The sequence below is a fragment of the Plutella xylostella genome, chromosome 5, assembly GCF_932276165.1.
Source record: "Plutella xylostella chromosome 5, ilPluXylo3.1, whole genome shotgun sequence".
Lineage (NCBI taxonomy): Eukaryota > Metazoa > Arthropoda > Insecta > Lepidoptera > Plutellidae > Plutella > Plutella xylostella.
In genome coordinates, this window is record NC_063985.1 from 6,813,988 (window position 1) to 6,833,350 (window position 19,363).

The 19,363-nt window shown below is 39.5% G+C and overlaps 3 protein-coding genes across 6 annotated transcripts; 2 read left to right on the top strand and 1 right to left on the bottom strand.

Annotated features, from left to right (window-relative positions):
- Nucleotides 1-12: 12 nt before the first annotated feature.
- On the bottom strand, nt 13-11,027 carry LOC105389477 (aryl hydrocarbon receptor nuclear translocator homolog). Of its 4 annotated transcripts, none has more exons than XM_048633460.1 (15): nt 10,842-11,027; nt 10,074-10,122; nt 7,811-7,891; nt 7,252-7,412; nt 6,852-7,024; nt 6,241-6,388; nt 5,692-5,874; nt 5,233-5,309; nt 4,650-4,860; nt 3,991-4,141; nt 3,448-3,572; nt 2,802-2,938; nt 2,225-2,351; nt 1,577-1,657; nt 13-1,424 (listed from the first exon to the last, which is right to left on the bottom strand). In XM_048633460.1, the coding sequence occupies exons 1-15, from the start codon at nt 10,867-10,869 to the stop codon at nt 1,279-1,281; spliced, it is 1,878 nt and encodes a 625-aa protein (XP_048489417.1). In that variant the 5' UTR covers nt 10,870-11,027; the 3' UTR covers nt 13-1,278. The 4 variants fall into 4 exon arrangements, with proteins under 4 accessions (XP_048489417.1, XP_048489416.1, XP_048489418.1 ...); XM_048633459.1 differs by having other exon boundaries at nt 5,233-5,321; XM_048633461.1 differs by lacking the exon at nt 10,074-10,122 and having other exon boundaries at nt 5,233-5,321.
- A 440-nt stretch (nt 11,028-11,467) lies between these two features.
- On the top strand, nt 11,468-14,320 carry LOC105389469 (protein mono-ADP-ribosyltransferase PARP16). Its single transcript, XM_011560580.3, has 7 exons — nt 11,468-11,717; nt 11,990-12,134; nt 12,438-12,593; nt 12,804-13,004; nt 13,367-13,550; nt 13,740-13,919; nt 14,024-14,320. The coding sequence occupies exons 1-7, from the start codon at nt 11,593-11,595 to the stop codon at nt 14,191-14,193; spliced, it is 1,161 nt and encodes a 386-aa protein (XP_011558882.2). The 5' UTR covers nt 11,468-11,592; the 3' UTR covers nt 14,194-14,320.
- A 1,649-nt stretch (nt 14,321-15,969) lies between these two features.
- LOC105389468 (acetylcholinesterase) lies at nt 15,970-19,190 on the top strand. The gene is made up of 9 exons (XM_038112676.2): nt 15,970-15,990; nt 16,107-16,437; nt 16,578-16,777; nt 16,910-17,075; nt 17,202-17,323; nt 17,421-17,652; nt 17,877-18,015; nt 18,251-18,444; nt 18,771-19,190. Exons 1-9 carry the CDS (start codon nt 15,970-15,972, stop codon nt 18,905-18,907), a joined length of 1,542 nt encoding a protein of 513 aa, XP_037968604.2. The 3' UTR covers nt 18,908-19,190.
- The last annotated feature ends 173 nt before the right edge of the window (nt 19,191-19,363 follow it).

A 19,363-nucleotide genomic window follows, 5' to 3' on the forward strand; every position in this document is an offset into this window, starting at 1 on the left:
AAAACAAATATATTTAAGAGTAGCAGGTTTTCATTCCCTTATCTTTATTTGATTTAAAAAACTGTTATACAAACCTATCTAATTTGAGTGAATTTGTCCCAAAAATAATGAATTATGTGTAAAGATTTCATTAATTCTATACTTAAATAACATAAAATATAAAGTCCTGCTACACTAAGGTATACAATAAATTTTGTATTAAAAATAATTGAATGTAAAAGTAAACCATAACTATCATAAGTAGCTAAAAAATAAACTCATAAAATCACTTTATCTATATTATGTGCATAATCTTGAATAAATTCAATCATCTTGCTAGTGGGTTTAAAAATATACCCATTTAAGGCTTTTACAGTGGACTTAGCTAATAGGTGAAATCGGCTAGAGCAAGGTTTTTTTGAGATAAATGATGCGATAGCGCATCGGGTCACGTAGCGTCGGCGGCCGCGTTCGGCGAACTGCCGAGGCTATTTATATTCATATCACGGATACCACAACCGCGATTCTAATCTTTACAATCCATGATGGTTAAACTAATACTTAATTCATAGTACGTTGGTAACAAAAACGGAAATAAGGATTAAGGGCTATGCATCAGATCTAAATACAGGAAGATAGGTTAACTAATATTTAAAAACAGTATTTACTAATAAGAAAGGTTCGGTTTTTCGGTACATCTATATCAAATGAACACAAAAAAGTTATATACTCAAACTGTCCGTTTATAAAGAATTGAATTTGTATTTTACTCTATAGCCACTTTGGAAAACTTATATCTTTGTACCTATAGCTAAAATTACAATACTGGAAGTACAAAATAAAAATATGTCGTTATATTTATATTACACCTAAAAATTACACAACTAGATTACCGTAACAAAAATTCGATCAAAGAATTTCTTACAAACGTAATGTAAAAAAGATTTCACCTTACAGCTGCCTAAACGCTTCACCTAAACATAACGCATTACCTATCTTACTATCTTTGTTGCAAATATAAAGTGCAGCCCGCGCACACTGACTGACGAGTCCTTCACACACGTGCAAATAAATGTTTATAACAGGGAAGATAAAGAAACAATATGAAAATGGCGGTTGTTACTTAAGTGGGTGTAGAAAGAAGTATTGACAGACCTACGAGTGGGGTGAGATAGCAGGATGCCGGCCGCCATTTTCATAGTCTCTTTATCCGCACGCGTTATACCACTCTACCGGCTACCCGAGCGAGCGCGGCGGGCGACAGTAAGCTTAAGTACAGGTTTGTACAGACGCCGGTGACTATTCGAAGTTGGAGTTGAACATGTTGATGTTGAGGTCCTCGAAGGTGGCGGCGCCGCTCTGGTCGAGGATCTGCAGCATCTCGGACAGCTCGTGCGGCGCGTGCGCGCCCTCCGCCGCCGGCGCGCCGCCGCCCCACCACATGCCTGACAACATTTATTGTATTAGGCATTTGTTTTGTTGGCTTCATAATATTGAAAGCCCAAGCTTCCTTTTCAGATAAAAATAAATAAACGTTCAAATTCGATCCGTACTGGTATCCTAACAGACTTAAATGAAATGTGATAATCATACTGACCGTGTGTGGGATGCGGCGGGTGGTTGAGGTAGTGAGGCGCGGGCGGCAGGGGGCTGCCGTCCGCAGGCGCTGCCGCCGCCGCTAACAAACAAACATGGACCGTCAATAATGCATATAATAATAAATACTATAAAAACCATTAGCCGCTATTACAAAAAGCCTAAAGAGAGAGCCATAGGATGGATGGATGTAGATGCAGTAGCGGAAAATATCACAATATGAGTTTCGTACTAAAAAAATTGTGCCTCCTGAGCAGACGTCTGGAGTGTTTGTTGCGGACGTTTTCTATTGTTTTTGCACGCAATTTACACTTGTGCAGGCATTTAATTACGCGACGGAAGGTGCTAGCGTAGCCCGCGCTCAAGACTGTGTATCCCTTTTATTTGCTGTTGCAATGCTGGTGACACTAGCCGTGGACGGGCGTGGTGTATGTATGTACCTACCTATACTACCTATTGTGCTGAATACAGGCACCATACCCGCCTACCATAGTTCCTTATTTTTTTATTGATAAATTAAATTTATCTGTTGCATGTTAGTTATAAGTCACATGTAAGTAAAAGAAGTTGTAGTTTGGCGGTGTATAGTTTTAAGTCAAATTGTATATATTTTGTTCTGAATAAATAAATAATCAATCAATCAACTTACCGTGGTTGTAGTGCGCGGCGGGCGGCAGGTAGGGCGCGGGCGCGGGCGGGGAGCGCGCGGGGCTGTCGGCCGCGGGGGGCGCCTCGCCGCTGTACGCGTAGCTCTCGCCCGTCGCGCCGCCGCCGCTCTGGGGGTAAATGGGGTTATTTCATGAAAAATCCTAGGGTAGATAGATTTCTTTACTTACTGTACGACGTAGATAAGTACATGGACTACATGGCACCATATTATGTAACTACATGTCTACGACCTTCCAATTCATTTATAACATTACTATGACGACTAATTCCTGCTCCTTCCGTAACTTGAGATTCCAACGATGTCTAAAGCTACTGTGACAAGGTATGTTATGAATAAAGACCCAACTCTGGCTGGACTTGCCATCTATAAACCTGCTTTAACTAGTAGAGAATGCTAGCATAAAGTTCGCCTTTGTACTATGTTTTTATGTGCAGTAAAGAATTTAGAATAATATAAACCTGGCGTGTTTTGCAAGACAGTTTTTTTTTGTATTTCCGTAATACCATAGAATACCTACCTAATTTATATGTGTGTAGTAAATGAAATTTAACAATACCGGTCTGAGCGTGGTCCACGTGGTCTGCGGCGGCGTGGCGGCGGCGCGGTGCGGCGAGTAGTCTGGCGCGTAGTGCGCGTGCGCCGCGTACCCGCCCGGCGACCGCGCGCCGCCCGCCGCGCCCGCGCTCACCGTCGCTACGGATTACAACATGACGTTAGTATATTATAAGCTGATAAATAGGTATTATCTATAACCTTAACAAAAAGTCGCATAACTTTTGAAAGGCTAAGCCGATTCTCATAAAATAATACTAAGAACATTCGGGGCAACAAGGGGATCTATGACACAAAGACAAATGCTAGACCACGCTATGGTTTGTTACCTACGCTAAGAAGACTTCAGGGTGTCGTTAGAAACCCGAAGACCGGCGACATTCAAATAAAGCCCATGTGCCCATATAGTGTGTATATAGGTAACATGTCAGTGACGGCGTTATGTGACTCTAGCGTGTACTTACTAGTATTATTTACTCTATGGCGGGTACGTACAATAGGTACACCGCCATAGAGTAATACTAGTCGGTGCCGCCACTCCGCCCGCTGGCGTCCTGAAAGGCGGCCTAACGCACGCCCGAGTGTGCACACATACGGAGTACACGCCACTTACACAGGCGGGTGAGCAATAAAAATATGAATGTGCGTACCTGGCGGCGCGTGGTGCTGGTGCATGGGCGGCTGCTGGTACACGTCGCGGTGGCGCAGGTGGTAGTCGTAGTTGCCCTCCTCCGCCACCGCCTCGCCGCCGCCGCCGGAGCTCGGCAGAGAACGACTGTAGGAAAGAGTGTTGTTTTATAATGGCTTTTTCTAGAGAAAACGTTGATAGTTTGTTGGCGATTCCGGGATAAAAAGTAGCGTATGTGTTGGTCCAGAAGGGCTAGCACAGGGCGCAATTAAGACGTGACAAAAGTTCTCTGTCGCGCTCACACTTGAGGCTGACCGATAGGAGTGAGCACAATGCAAAACTTTTATCATGTCCTTATAGCGCCCCTGGTTTCTTGACTGTTTCTGGTCCGTTGACATCCTATTTTACTATATCGTCGACAAGATGATCTATTACCAAATTGAGGCCAATATAAAAAAGTGTTCTCAACATTTGATTTGATAAACGATAGGGTTTTCTGTCTCCGATTCTATAAAATACTTATATGTATTTTAATTCAGAGTATAGGGAACATCAATGTACTTACTTCGCTAACGTGTTGGTGCAGACTATGTACTCTACGTCGTCGTTGTAGGGGTTGAGGAAGGCAAACGCAGACGTTCTCAGCCAGATCCATTCTCTATTTTTTGTCCGAAACCGGTACATTAGCGATATTATCTGTCCTTTTAACTTTAGAACTGAAACAATAGAAATATTATCGATTAGTTAATACAATCCGTAAAAGCTTATTCATGACACTCTAAAATATGTAAAGATATACTATGAACTGCCGCACATCAAAACAGCAGTGTGGGGCGACTCTAAATTAAACTAGTAGTAAACTGTGATAGATGACTAAAAATAGAATTTACAAAACCAACAAAAGTAGCACAGGATGGACGAACAAAACTAGAAAAAAGTTACATATCGCACTCAAGGTTGCGAGATGACATGTAAACGGGCGCGACATTCTAACTCGTTCTGCGCCCCATGAGTTTACAGGCAAAGTGCGTAGTTACTTTAATCTATACATTTGCATTTTCAGTTACCTAATAGAATAGCTGGACTAGGCTGGAGCGAGGCCAAAAGTACAGCCGAAGATAGGCGGAAGTGGCGGACGTTAGTGGAGACCCTCTGCACCTCTGGGGTGCCATAGGAACAACAACAACAACAACAACAACAACAATAGAATAGCTAGTTACATACTTTGATCGAAGTTATCCCTCATGTGCTGCTGGTCCTCGGGGTGGTAGAACTCGTAGCACAGCTTGCCCAGCAGGTCGGCGGGCGCGTGGCCCACCACGGCCGTGGCGCGCTGGTCCGCGAACGTGAACCGCCCGTCCGCCGAGTGCCGCGACACGAACTCCGCGCCCCCGCCTAGGAGGCTGTTTTCTGATGCGTTTGGTGTTGACGTCACCTGTGCAGGGTTGTTTAGGATAGGGTAGTCTTTATTTTGTGCCATGAAAGAAAGTATTACAAAATGACTGCTAATAAATGAAACAGTACAGAGAGGCGGCCTTATTACTTTTAGCAGACATCTTTTGGATATATTTCATTATTAAATGCTGGTGTAGTTGAGAGTGACACATAGGTCACCCTAGTTTAGGAATCAGGGCTACCCCACCATGTATGTTTTTTCTTGTTACAATAAAGATATGTTTATGTTAAGTGGTTCATTAACATTGGTGAAGTGTAGCGGACCCACAATGCGAAAAAAGTTAATGAAAACTGTGTGGTCGAGATTTTACCGCATACTTTTAAGGAGTCAAAGTAACTATTAAGCACTGACCTGCAAGCGGCCGATGGCAACGAGGCAGCAGTGCGACGCGTGCAGCTCGTCCTCCACGGGCCGGTCCATCTGCATGCCTGGAAACAAGTCTAATGTCCCACATACATAACATTTTGCACGTACTAATCATCCTAAAAACAATATATCAATCAGGGAGGCCACTGTGCATGACGGCGAATGTGCAACTACTTATATGCTGGCCTTCAAACATGTCTAGTATTTTAAAATGATAAATTTTGAGGCTTATAAGAGGTTTTCTACTATGGCTTTACGAATAAATAAATTTCGGGACACTCTGCTATGCTTACTACGCAACACATACCGATGTCATAGCGCAATTTTTTGTAGACCCAAACTGTCACTGTCCATACTTCTGTCAAAATTCGAAGACCAGCACAATCAAACTCATTCCCTGCTCATCAGCTGTATTCTCGATCATGATATAATGTTTGTGCTCACCCGTGGGCGGCCAGTTCTTGATGTAGCCGGTGCAGTGTACCACCGCGTAGTTGTGTCCGTCGTGCGAGGGGCCGAGCGAGTTGCGCGCGCGCAGCCGGCCCAGGTGCGCGCCCTCCGCCGTGCCGCCCACGCGCATGCGGCAGATGAACCCGCGCCGCGAGCCCATCACTTGACGCATGGAAGCTAAGGGAGCAACAACGAGTTATTATCAATAGTGAACATTATTATACAATGTATAATTTTGAACCACGATAATTATTCCTACTATGCATTATTAGGTATTCATGTTTGGCGACGGGTTTATAAAAATACGCTATTATAAATAATACCGGTCAAATTCAAGGTTTTATAAGAGAATATGCAAAGATAATGGATTTCACTTAGGTATTCTTGAACCTGGGCTTTATGTCCTTTCAACAAAACTAAAAGTGTACTAATCAGTAATCGTCATAAATATTTCATTTCAATCTGTGTCTGTCATTCACATCTGTAACTATAAATAGATACATTTTTCGCTCGCGGGAACAGCTAGTTATCATTAAAACTTACACTGGTGCCCCTCTTTCTTCACCGTCCCGGTCTTGAGGTCCAGTATGCGGCCCGTGTTCTGCGGCTCCTGCGTGCTGAGCTGCTCGCGCACCTTCTCCACGTCGTCGGGGTGCACCTGGTCGTACAGACACGACGAGTACCACTCGCCCTGAGGGAGACACACATGAGGGGAGAGCTAGGTATGTGAACCCATCTAGCCGCAGTGGACCGGCGTGGTGGGAAATGGTCCAAGCTTAGCAGTTTAGACCTAGGGGATATGAAGTTTCCATTCGAGAGAGCCAGGTGCAGGTACTTACACCCCCGCAGAGAATAGAATAGACGGGAGAGAGTCTTGTTTTTTTACTGTATAGGCGGATTCAGACTCAGGTGGTATGGGGGATGGTTTTAGGGCGCAGTTGTGACATATCGACCTTAGCGTGGACGCAAATGACAGCGATCTAGCTTAGGGCTCATATACACAACGGGAAACGACGACATCGCGTTGTGCCATTCTCTCGCACCTGAAAGAAAGGAGGCCTTCTTACGACGCGAAGTCGCATCGTGTTTAAGTGTGGGAGCCCTTAGGTCAATCTTTTCAGTAATTCTATAGCATGTTGGTAACAGAAACATACCTGTGAGTAGTTCAGGACCGGTGCTATACTGTCGCTGACGTAAATAATTCGGCCGGTGTCGCAACTGACGACAAATAGGAATCCGTCGGCGGCTTCCAAAATTAAGTGTTTCAATTCTTGGTCCGTTAAAAACGATGGTTTGTAAGTGCCATCTGTTGAAGTATTTCCAGTGCCTAAAAACATTACGAAAGATTATAGTTATAATAACAATGTGTTACATTTCTGTTTTAGATTGCCGGATTACCGTATTAGGGAAGTAATGTTTCAATAAGGTAAAATAAAAAGGTATGTCTTATTAATAAAATCATGTTAATTTTCACTTCTACGCAGAAGGAACTTCATGATTTAAAAATTTCATCGGCACACGTTGCGTTTACGCTACTAGAAGGTTTGTAGGTACCTCTCAAGGCTTTCATATGCGCCACGGCCATCCGCAGTATGGTGAGCTTGTCGGGCTTGCGCGCCAGCGCCGAGCACGTGGGCACCATGTCCGACAGCTCCGTGATGTAGGCCGTCATCTTGTTGCGGCGGCGGCGCTCGATCTCGCAGTGGTTCTCCCGGCTACAACACATCACATTTGCATACAAGGTACCAGGGACGCAGGACGTCTCGGGAGAAATTCCTATCTCAACTTATTTTATAGGATACTAATAATCGTTAGTCATAAAAAGGAGAGGCGGTTCGCGGCGTCGCGTGATAAGACACGTTTTCAATAACACGCTAACAACAATGGCTAGGTTATGGGAGGAATGCCGACTTTTCAATTCCTAATAATGCTAAAAAGGTTTTTGCCATGACGTTGCGTAACACTTTATAATAATGCCACTGATGGATGTTTAGGTACAAATTGCAAAGTATGTGATATTGATATGCTACTGAATGTACTGAATTTTACATGTTTTAAAAATATGACATGGTTTCACTAATTTGTAATTAATTTGTTTTTATTTGTAATTTACCTTGCAAATCTTTCTTTGTCTTGGATATTGTCCTCCTCCATCCTTGTGTATTTTCCACCACTTGCGTCGTCTTCATCGGATCTATAGACATAAACATTTATTTATTTATTACTGGGATAGGCTGAAGAATAAGTGGATGTCAGCTGGCTGATGATTAGGATATCTAATATTATTAGCTACTGATTAGTTACACTTATTTAGACACCATCACATAACATTTCATAGACATATCATAAACATTAATAAAAGGAGAAAATACTATGTACTGTCCACTTCTTAACTAGCTTTTCAATTACGTATCATCATCATAGGCCAGAACCAGTACATTCTCAATAGAGAATGATGATTATTGCACAGTGCTAACAGAATGGCAGAACATTGCGTTTTATTTGCAGATGATATTTCTTTGCTTACATCTTCTAAAGACAATAATAACCTAAATAATAAATTAAACACTATGATTCAAAAAACAAAATCTTGGCTCAGCGAACATAATCTTGAAATAAACTTCTCTAAAACTAAAATTATAACTTTCCATCCTCATCAAAAACAATCTTTATCATTAAATTTTCAATTCGAAGGAATACCTCTAGAAACTGTGAATGAGTTTTCGTTACTTGGATTAATAATCGACAAACATGTGAATTGGAAACCGCATATTAATAAAATCAGACAAAAACTATCAAAATTTTCATATGCACTTCGAGAAATTAAAAAAACTACAGATATTAAAACTGCTATAGTCACCTACTATGCATATGCGTTCTTGTGGCTTTGCTATGGTGTCATCTTATGGGGAAATAGTACGGATGCACCTGACCTATTTGTAGCTCAGAAAAAACTTATGCGCATTATAGCAAATATTGTAGCTACTGATAGTTGTAGACCTTATTTCATAAAACATAAAATTCTTACATTACCATCTATTTACATACTTGAAATTTGCAAATTTGTTAAAAACAACTTGATATTATTTTCAACTAGAGGAAATGTGCAATCAAATTACTCCTTAAGAAACAAAGACCGTTTAAACTGTCCCGCTTCACGGCTTAAAATGTGTTCTTCTGGTCCTATATCTATGGCTGTTAAAATATTTAATAATTTACCAGATAGAATAAAGAAAATTGAAAGTCTAAGTTCATTTATAAAAACATTGAAAGATTTTTTGTTGGATAAAGCTTACTATAGTATAGAAGAATATTATTTAGATACTAAGTAAATGTTGATTTAATTTGTAAGGTATTTTTGTTATAATTTATGTGTAATACCTAGTTATTAGATACTAAGAAGAGTTGTAAACCCTTTATATTAGTTTTAATTTGCTGTGCCCGACAGGGTCCATATAGTTCTTAATTTAATGTATTTAACACCTGTAAAACTTACTTATGGATGCAATAAAAGATTGAGTATTGAGTATTGAGAATTAGGATATTTATATGTATAGAATGAAGTTATTATGTAAACATAAAAAAATACTTCTGTAATCTCAAACACATGTAACCTGAAGTAGTAAATCAATCTTCAGGATAACAGAAATCTTAGACTACTAATCTAATTATAAATAATAAAAATCTAATAATAATGTTAAGCTCTTAATTTCTTTTGTTATAATTATTAATGAAACCAGATATACGATGCTAAAAATAAATTATTTTACTTGCTACTCAGGAACTGTTCAGTTCTATTCTATTCAGAGAGGGGGCGAAGTTCCTGTATGTGGCTCTCTCGAGTGGAATCTTTGTACATATCCCCTTAAATTCAGCTCAGCCAGGCTAGCTCCCAAAAACCTATAATTTTTTCGTCTGTTACTCAGGAACTGTCTATTGATAAAAATATCAATGTTTATGTATGTAGTATATAATAGTATATATACATGACTTTAGGATATCAATGAAGACACTTTCAATACAGATTCTGGAAAGCAACAATTGCCTTTATTGTTCTTAATTTAATATGTTTGTAATTATCTTGATATGAATAAACCATTAATTATGAGTGTTACATAATAAGTATTATGTGTAGCATAGGAAAGTATTTTTGATATTTGTAACAAACACTAGAGTTGGACTAGAGCTTGCCACAAAATGTAGGTTAAAAAGTGTTTAATGTAAATATGAAGTTGTTACCAGTTCATGTTATTTTAAGCAAAACACTTGAAATTATAATGAATGTATTACTAAGCATCATGCAATAAGTTGTGGCGATGATATAAAAAACCAAATAGTGATTGATTTCACACAAACAGTAGGGGATATCAACTCACCCAATACTGCCAGCACGGCGCTTTTGTATATCCTTTGCTGGATCAGCCCCTATAACAATAATGCTGATATTTCAATTGCTACTTTCCAGAACCATCAGAAACCTGATTTATAATCAAATAAATATACTAAATAGCCAGTAATAATCTTTTGTGGTATACTGTGTGTATGTATTAGTAACATAATGTGTGCATGTTTTATTCACCAGATCTGGCTGTGGTAAAATTATAATTATTTGTAAAAATATAATAAATATAGTAGGTAGTTCATATGTACCATATACACATAATTAAGTTAATATTTCAATGTTCAATACTTATGAAAACCAGAGTTGAATCAGTAGTTTCATAAATGGCATGTAAAAACTAAACTTTTTAAATTTTGTTGTATATTTATATGCCCATGATTATTATACTGTCCCTTTGAGGAAGTTCACAAAGACTATTGAAAGTTAAAAACAAAAACAATTTTTATAACGTTTTTGTTTTCTTACAACATTGAATGTCTTGCTTACGAAGAACTAGGTACTTCTGAGAACTAGAGACCACGACGCGAGATTTTAAGTAACTGAGGAAATGCAGTACGTATTAGGTGTTGCACCAAATGCTCATGGGTATAAATGGAGACATCAGTAAATAAACAAAACGTATGTGATAAAGTTAAATGATCACGTACAGAGACAAATTTACACGATTGATTGTAAATGATAGGAAACAATTAAAATTAAGACATAGTTTCTAATGATCATAGCAATACTTATTTATTTTTACCTGGGATACTGGGAGCCACGGCAGACATCGGTCATTAAACTCATTAGTCTTCGTTTTAGTGTCACTTTTACAACCAACACTCACAATATTATCAAATAACACGAAATAAAAATGCGATAGCAACTTGTGTTTATTGTAAACTCACAAATGAAACGCCATTTTGCTGTGCTGTCTGAGTTCGTTCCGTTTTTCCATGTAAGAAGACTCACAGATCTTTACGCGTCGTCACTGTGCAAGTATTTTCAGAAAAAATCTGCAATAAAACTCACTACTTACAGTAAAAAAAATATTAAAATCTTGGTATATTAAAAAATCTGTAAATAAACGATTAAATAAGAACATATTATTAACAATTTAATAAAGGTTTTTATCTTCAGAGGAAAAAGCTAAAATCGGAATGCTAAATTTTGTCTCTCTTTTTTACAAGAGTGATTTCTATATTCTATCTCTTTCGCGTGTGGCAGGCCTTTAGAATAATAATGTAGATACTTGTATGCCGTGAATTTTACCCTCAGAATAACTTTATCCATTTCCATGACCCTATCATCCTACGAACTTTTTGAATAGGTACTGGCCTGGAACATAGTGATTGTTTTTGATCGTGTCATTACATGTCAAATTTTTAGTGACTAACAATGGCTAAAATTTGTTTGGGTACAAAATTATAATGAAAATAAATAACTACCAGTTAAACCTACTATCATAGACTAGAATACTATTGTAAAACATTTTAAAATCATAACAAGGCATCATGGATGGGGAGCCCGATTATATGTCGGATACCGGCACTAACTGCAACCTTCACACTACATCAGAAACTTATCCAGAGAATCTTAACAAGCTGGAAACATTAGAGAAGAAAGCTGTTCATCTTAGGTAACTTTGACCGCTCAAAATAACATTCCATAAAACATTTAAAAAATCGATATCATCAAGTACCGCTCTCGTAGGCCGTGATTGCCCGTGCCGTGATTTTTAAATATAAAAGTTTTTTTGTAAAGGTAATACCATGCTACAAGCCCGCCAAGTTTGAACTAATACATAGGTGGTTACCCTACCTCCCTCTACGTATGTAGGTATTTCAGAGTACAGTAGTTAGGTACCTACTGTTAATATTGAAGCTAATAGACCATTAATGTTAATTGCAGATTAGTATTGGAAAAGGATTTCAAGGCAGCTGATATGAAATGGAGTTTATTCGTGGCCGCAGCATTTAGTTTCAGATATGAAAGCTGCTTGAAGCCGTTTCCACCAGGGTACTGGAAAAATGGTATCAAGGATATGGATGAACTGGTAAATGTTCCCTGAACCGTTTATTCTTTTTCAGTTTACCTACTCTAGACAAGGCACAGTACACACAGTTTAGTTGATGTATTTACTTACATTACTTGAGTATATCACAAGTAGAGTATAAGCCATAAAAGAGTTCGTAGGTATATAGGTACGGTATACAACCACACGTTCTCGTTTTGAGTGGTCTTCATTCGTTTTGACAAAATACTATTCAGGGTGGAATTTTGTCATAAGTTCCCAGATAAATCATGCCCTATTTAATTAGTTGAGATTTGTACAATATACTTACGTTTTTATTTCCAGCTTAGTACTATAACCGACGTGCCGGCACTTGATTTACTTCTGCGTCAACTGGATAATCTAGATGATTTGAAAAGCTACGCCGAAATTATAGACCTCCTGTTTTATGTCCTAGTCAGGTTGAAAGAACCCATCATAAAGACAGTTCCAATAGAATCGGTAAGATATTGCAGTGACAGTTTCATGCTCCTTAGTCCTCCCTATACTTTCACTAGGCTTTAAGTTAAACGGCCGCCATTTTAATTTTGTATCTTTATTTGCACGCGTTATTCCTATTCCTACCTACCTAGAATTTAAGTTAAACTATGAAGTTTAACTGTTGTAGTCTAACAGGGTTCTTACTCATAAGATACGTTAATTTTATCGTAGCATGGAAACGTGTTATTGCACGTGAACTCTACTGTGCCCGCAGCCAAGCCTCAGTATGTTTTCCAAGTGGTCAGCTCAAATAAATCAACAGCGGAAGTGAAATGGAGGGAATTGGCAAAAAACCACAACGTATTTTATGCTTTTCATGGAAATCGTCTCGAAAATTTCTATAGCATGTTACATTGCGGCATTCAACAAAAGGTATAAAACATATAGTTAATTACATAAATTAAATTACTTATAAGTAGCAGTTAGCGAATTTTAGCATATTTCTAGGGGATGGTGTCTAAAACATACCTACTTAAAGTACCTACTGATGAATAGGGGTAAGAGCGAAGGACCTGATAAGATCCCATTTTAAAGTTTGGCTTATATGTAAGTACCTAGGTAAGTACATCTCATAAATGGTGGCTCATAGAAAAAAATATCTATCTCAAACAACCTAACTACTTAAGTAAGACTATAAAAATCTCTCCAAGAGGGGGTCATTGTTTAATGAGATGTGAAAAAGGAAATTCATTTCCGAAACTTATTCGTACACACTTTTTTTATGTTTCACCTAGCCGATGTGCAGCACGGGCGGCGGAATGTTTCTGTCCCCGGAGCTGAGCGCGTCGCTGCCCCACAGCGCCGGGGGCTTCGGCTGGGGCGCCAGCTGCCTGGGCGGCCACCTGGCCTGCGTCGCGCTCTGCGAGATCCTCGACGTGCCGGAAGGCATCAACTATCAGCGCCCTGTCACCAATCAAGGTATGTGCCTAGATGACAAAGCAAAAAAATATTGTAATTTTCATTAGTAGTTGCTGGCAGCATGTGCTGAGCTTGGGCTCTTTTGGTCGCTGCCACACGAAGACGAGTGTCTATGTTTATGGTAAACATAACATTTTATTGATTTTATATATCTGTAACATTTAAGCTATTTAATTGTAATTATTTTAGGTGATGGCGGCTACGACGACAGCAGAAGCGTTGATAGAAAATCAAATGCAGATGAAGCTATATATAAGCAGTTGCCGAATTACTACGTCACAAATGCTGAGCTGGTGCGAGTGCGGTATCTGCTCATTTATGCCAAGCCCCTTGCTTCCTCGAGGCTCCCCACTGGCCATAATAAGAAAGGTAACCCTAGGTCTTCCCTCGTATGCAATAACAATGGCCCACCCAACTAACTATCCTACTACTTACTTTATAATGAGGTTCATTAGAATTTATTATCTTTTCAGACGGAGGAATACGGAAATGGTTTGCAAGGCATAAATTATTTTCAATTCTATTTGGATATGGACTAATGTTAGCGACAATTGGCCTAGCAAATAATCAGCCACTGCATTATTATTTCAAAATGTTTATGAAGAAATTAGAACTTGCTTACTCGAATGTTAAAGTGTCATAAAGTTTATTTTTCTAATTTGTTCGTTTAAAATTCCGGTATGTCCAAAAATGTAACTAGTTAAGTACCGAATGTGTGTTAGGCATATAATGCGCTATAAATAACTAATAAAATATTTTAATAGCAGGCCCTTTTGATATTATAATTTATAATATAACCTTTGATAAACAATACTTGATCTGATGATACCAAGTTAGGTTACCTATAAGTATAACTACCTTCGAACCTAGTATAAAAACATGCGACTCTACGACGGTCTAGTCGTGGGCATAATCCTAATGTGTCAGTAGTTATGAATAAGGGTAGAATTTCATCAGTGTAACTAGGTAGGGTACATCTAGGCTTATTTACAGTGATGGTGATTGATGATGTGGTAGTAGGCTTGTGCTTTTAACCTCAGGACACCATCTTTTAATAGCGCGATATTTGCTTTGTTTTTATAAGTTTACCAGCTACAGTAAATTCAAGCATGGCGTTTAAAATTTGTAGCATGGCAATTTTTACAAAAAAATCCTTCACAAAAGCTAGCTATTGTGGAAATTAGAACAATAGAGGAGATGCGTTAGAGTGCTCCCGTCACGCATAGAGCGCTATCATTGTTACCATTCGGATTCTCATTAGGGGTCCGCGCGGTTGCCACGGAAAACCTTTCGTTACTATTTTTTAATAAGAATACTGCCTGTAGGTAAGCTCAAACACATTGAACGGCTGATCAATTTCATTGTTAAGCTGTATACAAAAGAACGGTCTTGACAATACTTAGTACAAAGCAGCACTGCCAAAGACCAACCAAAAACTATTAGGTGATAATTTATTATGAACATAGATACAGTAAAATTATTAAGTAATACACTTTTTGGGACACACTCGTTATCATCTAACTACGGAACCACTCTATGATTAAACCCTTCATCTCATTAATAAAATAAACCTGTATCCATACGATGACCATTTGGTTGGACAGCAATTACGATGTGTTCACAGATCGAGAGCAATTCACTCCACAATATTTTGATAACGTGACGTGAAATCAAAGTGCTCCTAGTAGGTACCACATAAAAAAACACACGCAAAAATGATTTCCGTTGCGATTAATTTATTAATTTTTGTGCTTTACGTGAGTGCCCAAGAACCAGCTATCGTTTTACCGCAGGGTCGAGTTGTAGGCGTAAGTGTTACAAATTTACAACTTAACAGAACCTGTTATATTAGCTTCTTTTCACATGATGAACAAAAGACTACAAGACATTGTAACGTCACCCTAAACCCTTTTTTAACTTATTATACTTTTACAGATAAAAGTATATCCCAAACAGTCCGTAACGCCTGTCGAAATCTTTTTTGGGATTCCCTATGCGACAGCTCCAACAGGACGATATAGATTTTCAGTAAGTATACCTATCTACCTAAGTAGCAAGCTAACTAGAGAAAATCTAGAAACTTGCCTAAATAGCTCATCGGGTCCCGCCCGATTCTCACAAAGAGGCGCTTCCGAATGTATTTTTTACCATTTAACTACTTATTTTATTACATCGTCCTTATTATTATATTATTTTAGTACCTAATAGTTACCATAACGGAAAACATCGTTAGGAAACCCTGCCCACCTATAAAATATTAATGTTTGAAACTTGTTTGGGGTGTACGGCGTGTGCGTGTTTGTAGATAGAGGATGATTTACATTTTAATTTCAGGCACCCGAGCGTCATCCAGGCTGGCGTAGGACATTTTTTGCTCATCGGATGCCTCCCCGATGTCCACAAATTGGCGACACCGAGAATGACCTTTTCAGTGAAGATTGTTTGTTCCTCAATATCTGGACACCACGGGTAAGATTGATCCTTAAATATTTCGTTAAACATCATTATTGACTGCTCTACATTATAATATTGCTAAAGAAAAAGTTTTTCAGGTAGCGTGCAGATAGTAAAGCCGTTCCAGTGGTAGTGATATTGTACAGTGAGTCTTGGAGTCGCGCTGGAGTGACGAGCCTCCCGTGCGAGGAGCTGGCGGCCGAGGGCGTGGTGGTGGTGACCGTGGCCTTCCGCCTTCACTTGCTCGGCTTCTTCACCCTCAGGTCCAAGTTAGCACGAGGCAACCTCGCGCTGCTAGACCAGTACCTTGCTCTAGTATGGATTAGGGAAAACATAGCAGCGTTTGGCGGAGATCCTGCAGCAATAACACTCATGGGACATTCCGCTGGTGCCGACAGCGTGTTACAGCATCTCGCCTCACCACGTTCTCAGGGTAATTACTCGTACTACCTATAACTCATAAATATTAGCATTTTACGTACCTATACGGCGTATAATACCTAGATACCTAAGTACATAGTAACTTATACTTAAGTACTTAATTATACTTTAACTCCTAACTTTTCATTTCAGGAATGTTTCAGAGAGCAATTTTAATGTCACCGCGATACATTTGGCGTGCCCTTGACGATAACTTCCATGCTGATTTGGATATGGATGTAGAAAAAGTTTCTCGTGAAATGGCTCGTGAAATTGGTTGCCGTGGAGAGGATGAAGAAATAATCCAGTGCTTGCGAGATCGACCCTTGACCGAGATAATGAAAACATACAAGGCATGGTAACAATCGTAATGCCTAGGTTTTTACTTCTATACCTACCTATAAGCCTATTGCTTCCTATGCTTATTGTACTATTGTGGTTGATCTTCTGTTAAAAATCTTACCTAAGTCTAATAAAATTTGCAGAATTTAAATTGGAGTAATGTAATCGAACCGATAGCAGACAACTTTTTGCCGGAATCTGAACAATATATGCCAAAGTCTCTGTCGACTGCGATGTCAGCATCGAGGCAACCTACCGCGCAACTTGACCTACTTGTTGGCGCTACCGACCTTGAAGCAATTACCCATTGTACGTATCTTGGTAATGGTAAAACATAACATCGGCTTGAACATTTTGCTATAGTAAGTAGTTGTAATGATTTGCACCTATGACGTCCTATTGATGTGCCAGTTTAACTACTTATTTCCTTTCCAGATGAAGAGTACGATGTGTTGGCTCGCCGAGGGTCTATAAGTATTATAGATTATGCAACAAACAAAATAATACCAGAATTACTTCGTATATTGTCGTTCCCACCGACTGATGCCTATGAAACTGTAAGAATTTCGGCAATTTTTATTTCATTTATTTCTCAATTAGGACCTAATTCATAAATGCTCACAATTCCAACTTACACCCAATACCCTTCAACAGATTACAGAAGCAGTAAAATGGGAGTTTTGGGGAGACACACATTCAGGTGTTGAGAAAGTGGATGGTTTCCGCTATGCCGAAGGTTTGGCTCGAGCGCGCTCGTCTGTGGAGTGGGGCGTGGGCACCGCGCTGCTGGCGGCCCGGCTCGCGAGGCGCTACTCGCGGCTCTACGTGTACCGGTACTCGCAGCCGGCTGGAGTAGACATGCGGGGGCGACAGCTCAACTTCACCGGTACCTAAACTCCCTTTCTACCTTTAGACACTGATAGGTACTTACTTATTACGACTAAATATACAAGTGAGACAGGTGCAAGATAGAATACACATTGACTCAAACAGACTAGAATAGGACCATTATGCATTCAAGAGGTATCTTAATAAACATTTACATGCATTTTACAAGCATGTATATTCTTACCTGCCTAATCTCTAATCGTGCAAAACTTGGTTTGCTAGGAGCAGCACATGGTACGGATTTGGTTGCTTTACTCGGAGATGCGATGTTGCTTCAATTGACTCGGAGACGGACGACATCTGACCAGCAAGGAATATCGTCCTTATTTCGCCGATACATAATAAATTTCGTAAAATACGGGTGCGTATGAAATAATCCTCTCTATTATAATAGCAGAGGCGGCTGTAGTTGATTACGGCTCTTGTATTTTATTGCGTTTGATTCTATTTATGCTCTCGGACCTATTTTGAGTTCTACCTTAGATGGTAGAAGTAGTCCCTGCTGGCTTCACAGTTGCATGTTAGGGCTTGCCTCTCCAAGGAGAGTACGGCATGCTCGAAGGACTACTTTATATTAATTTTGCTTTTAACTTCAGGTCACCAGCTACTGATAACGAGTGGGCCCGCTACAAGGCCGGTGATGCACATGTCCAAGATATACACGATGTGATCAACTCCTGTGCAGCTCATGAAACTAAACGTCACGTTGCGTTTTGGACACAATACCTTCCTCATTTGTACAATTCACTGTCAGACCCAGAACGAACTGAACAATTTACGTCATCATCAGGTTGGCAATTTTTTCAAATGAAAACTGTTTCGCGCGTTTGTTTAGAACTGTCAAAACAACCCAAAAAGCTCCCAAAAAGTGTTGCCCTCACAAATATTAGCTAAACCCTCAGACCAAAAACCTTAGTTAAAATTTCACCAGAGTCCGCGTTGTTCTGCTTTCGTTTACGATGGCTGAGCGGCCTATCTGGGGTAAATACTGCCAAAAAAAATTTTCCTCGAATCCAAAGTTTAAAAGCCTATTTTGTGACCCATGTTGGTGCTGGGCAGAGGCCTCCTTATGTTTTGTTGAACGTCCAATATATTATTATCGAAACTAAATTTCAGGTGAAGGCCGACTCCGCGGCGGCGTGTTCGCGCTGTGCGGCGTCTCGCTGGTGCTGCTGGTGCTGCTGTGCGCGTGCGCAGTACTGCTTCGGTGGCAGCGCGCACAACGACCCGACCACCCTTATGATAACCATTAGTTTAAGGACATAAGTAGGTTACTATAGTGCCACAAACATATCTGTTCCGGTGACAGTTCAAGTACATGTCTAATATTTCTTCATTCTATGAGATTTTAAGTTTGCCCGTGGTGGTAATTTGCCCTTGCGGTTATAATAAACCCATCTAATCTATATCAATATACAATTAATTAGTAAGTAATGAGATATGAATCCATTTAGTTCGCTCTCACCGGAACAGATAAGTTTGTGGCACTATACATGAATGAAATCTGAACAAAGTGTAATATATAAGCCTATATTTTGATTAAAATAACTACTTAACTTTACTATAAAATATGTTTTTACTACATACGATCTACAATAGTTCAAAGTTGTATTCATCAAACAGAACTGATAACATCGAATCGAAACCTTTATTGTAAGCTCAGACCTAGGTATGAGGTACTTAAATAAACTAGGTACTTTGGACTTCCA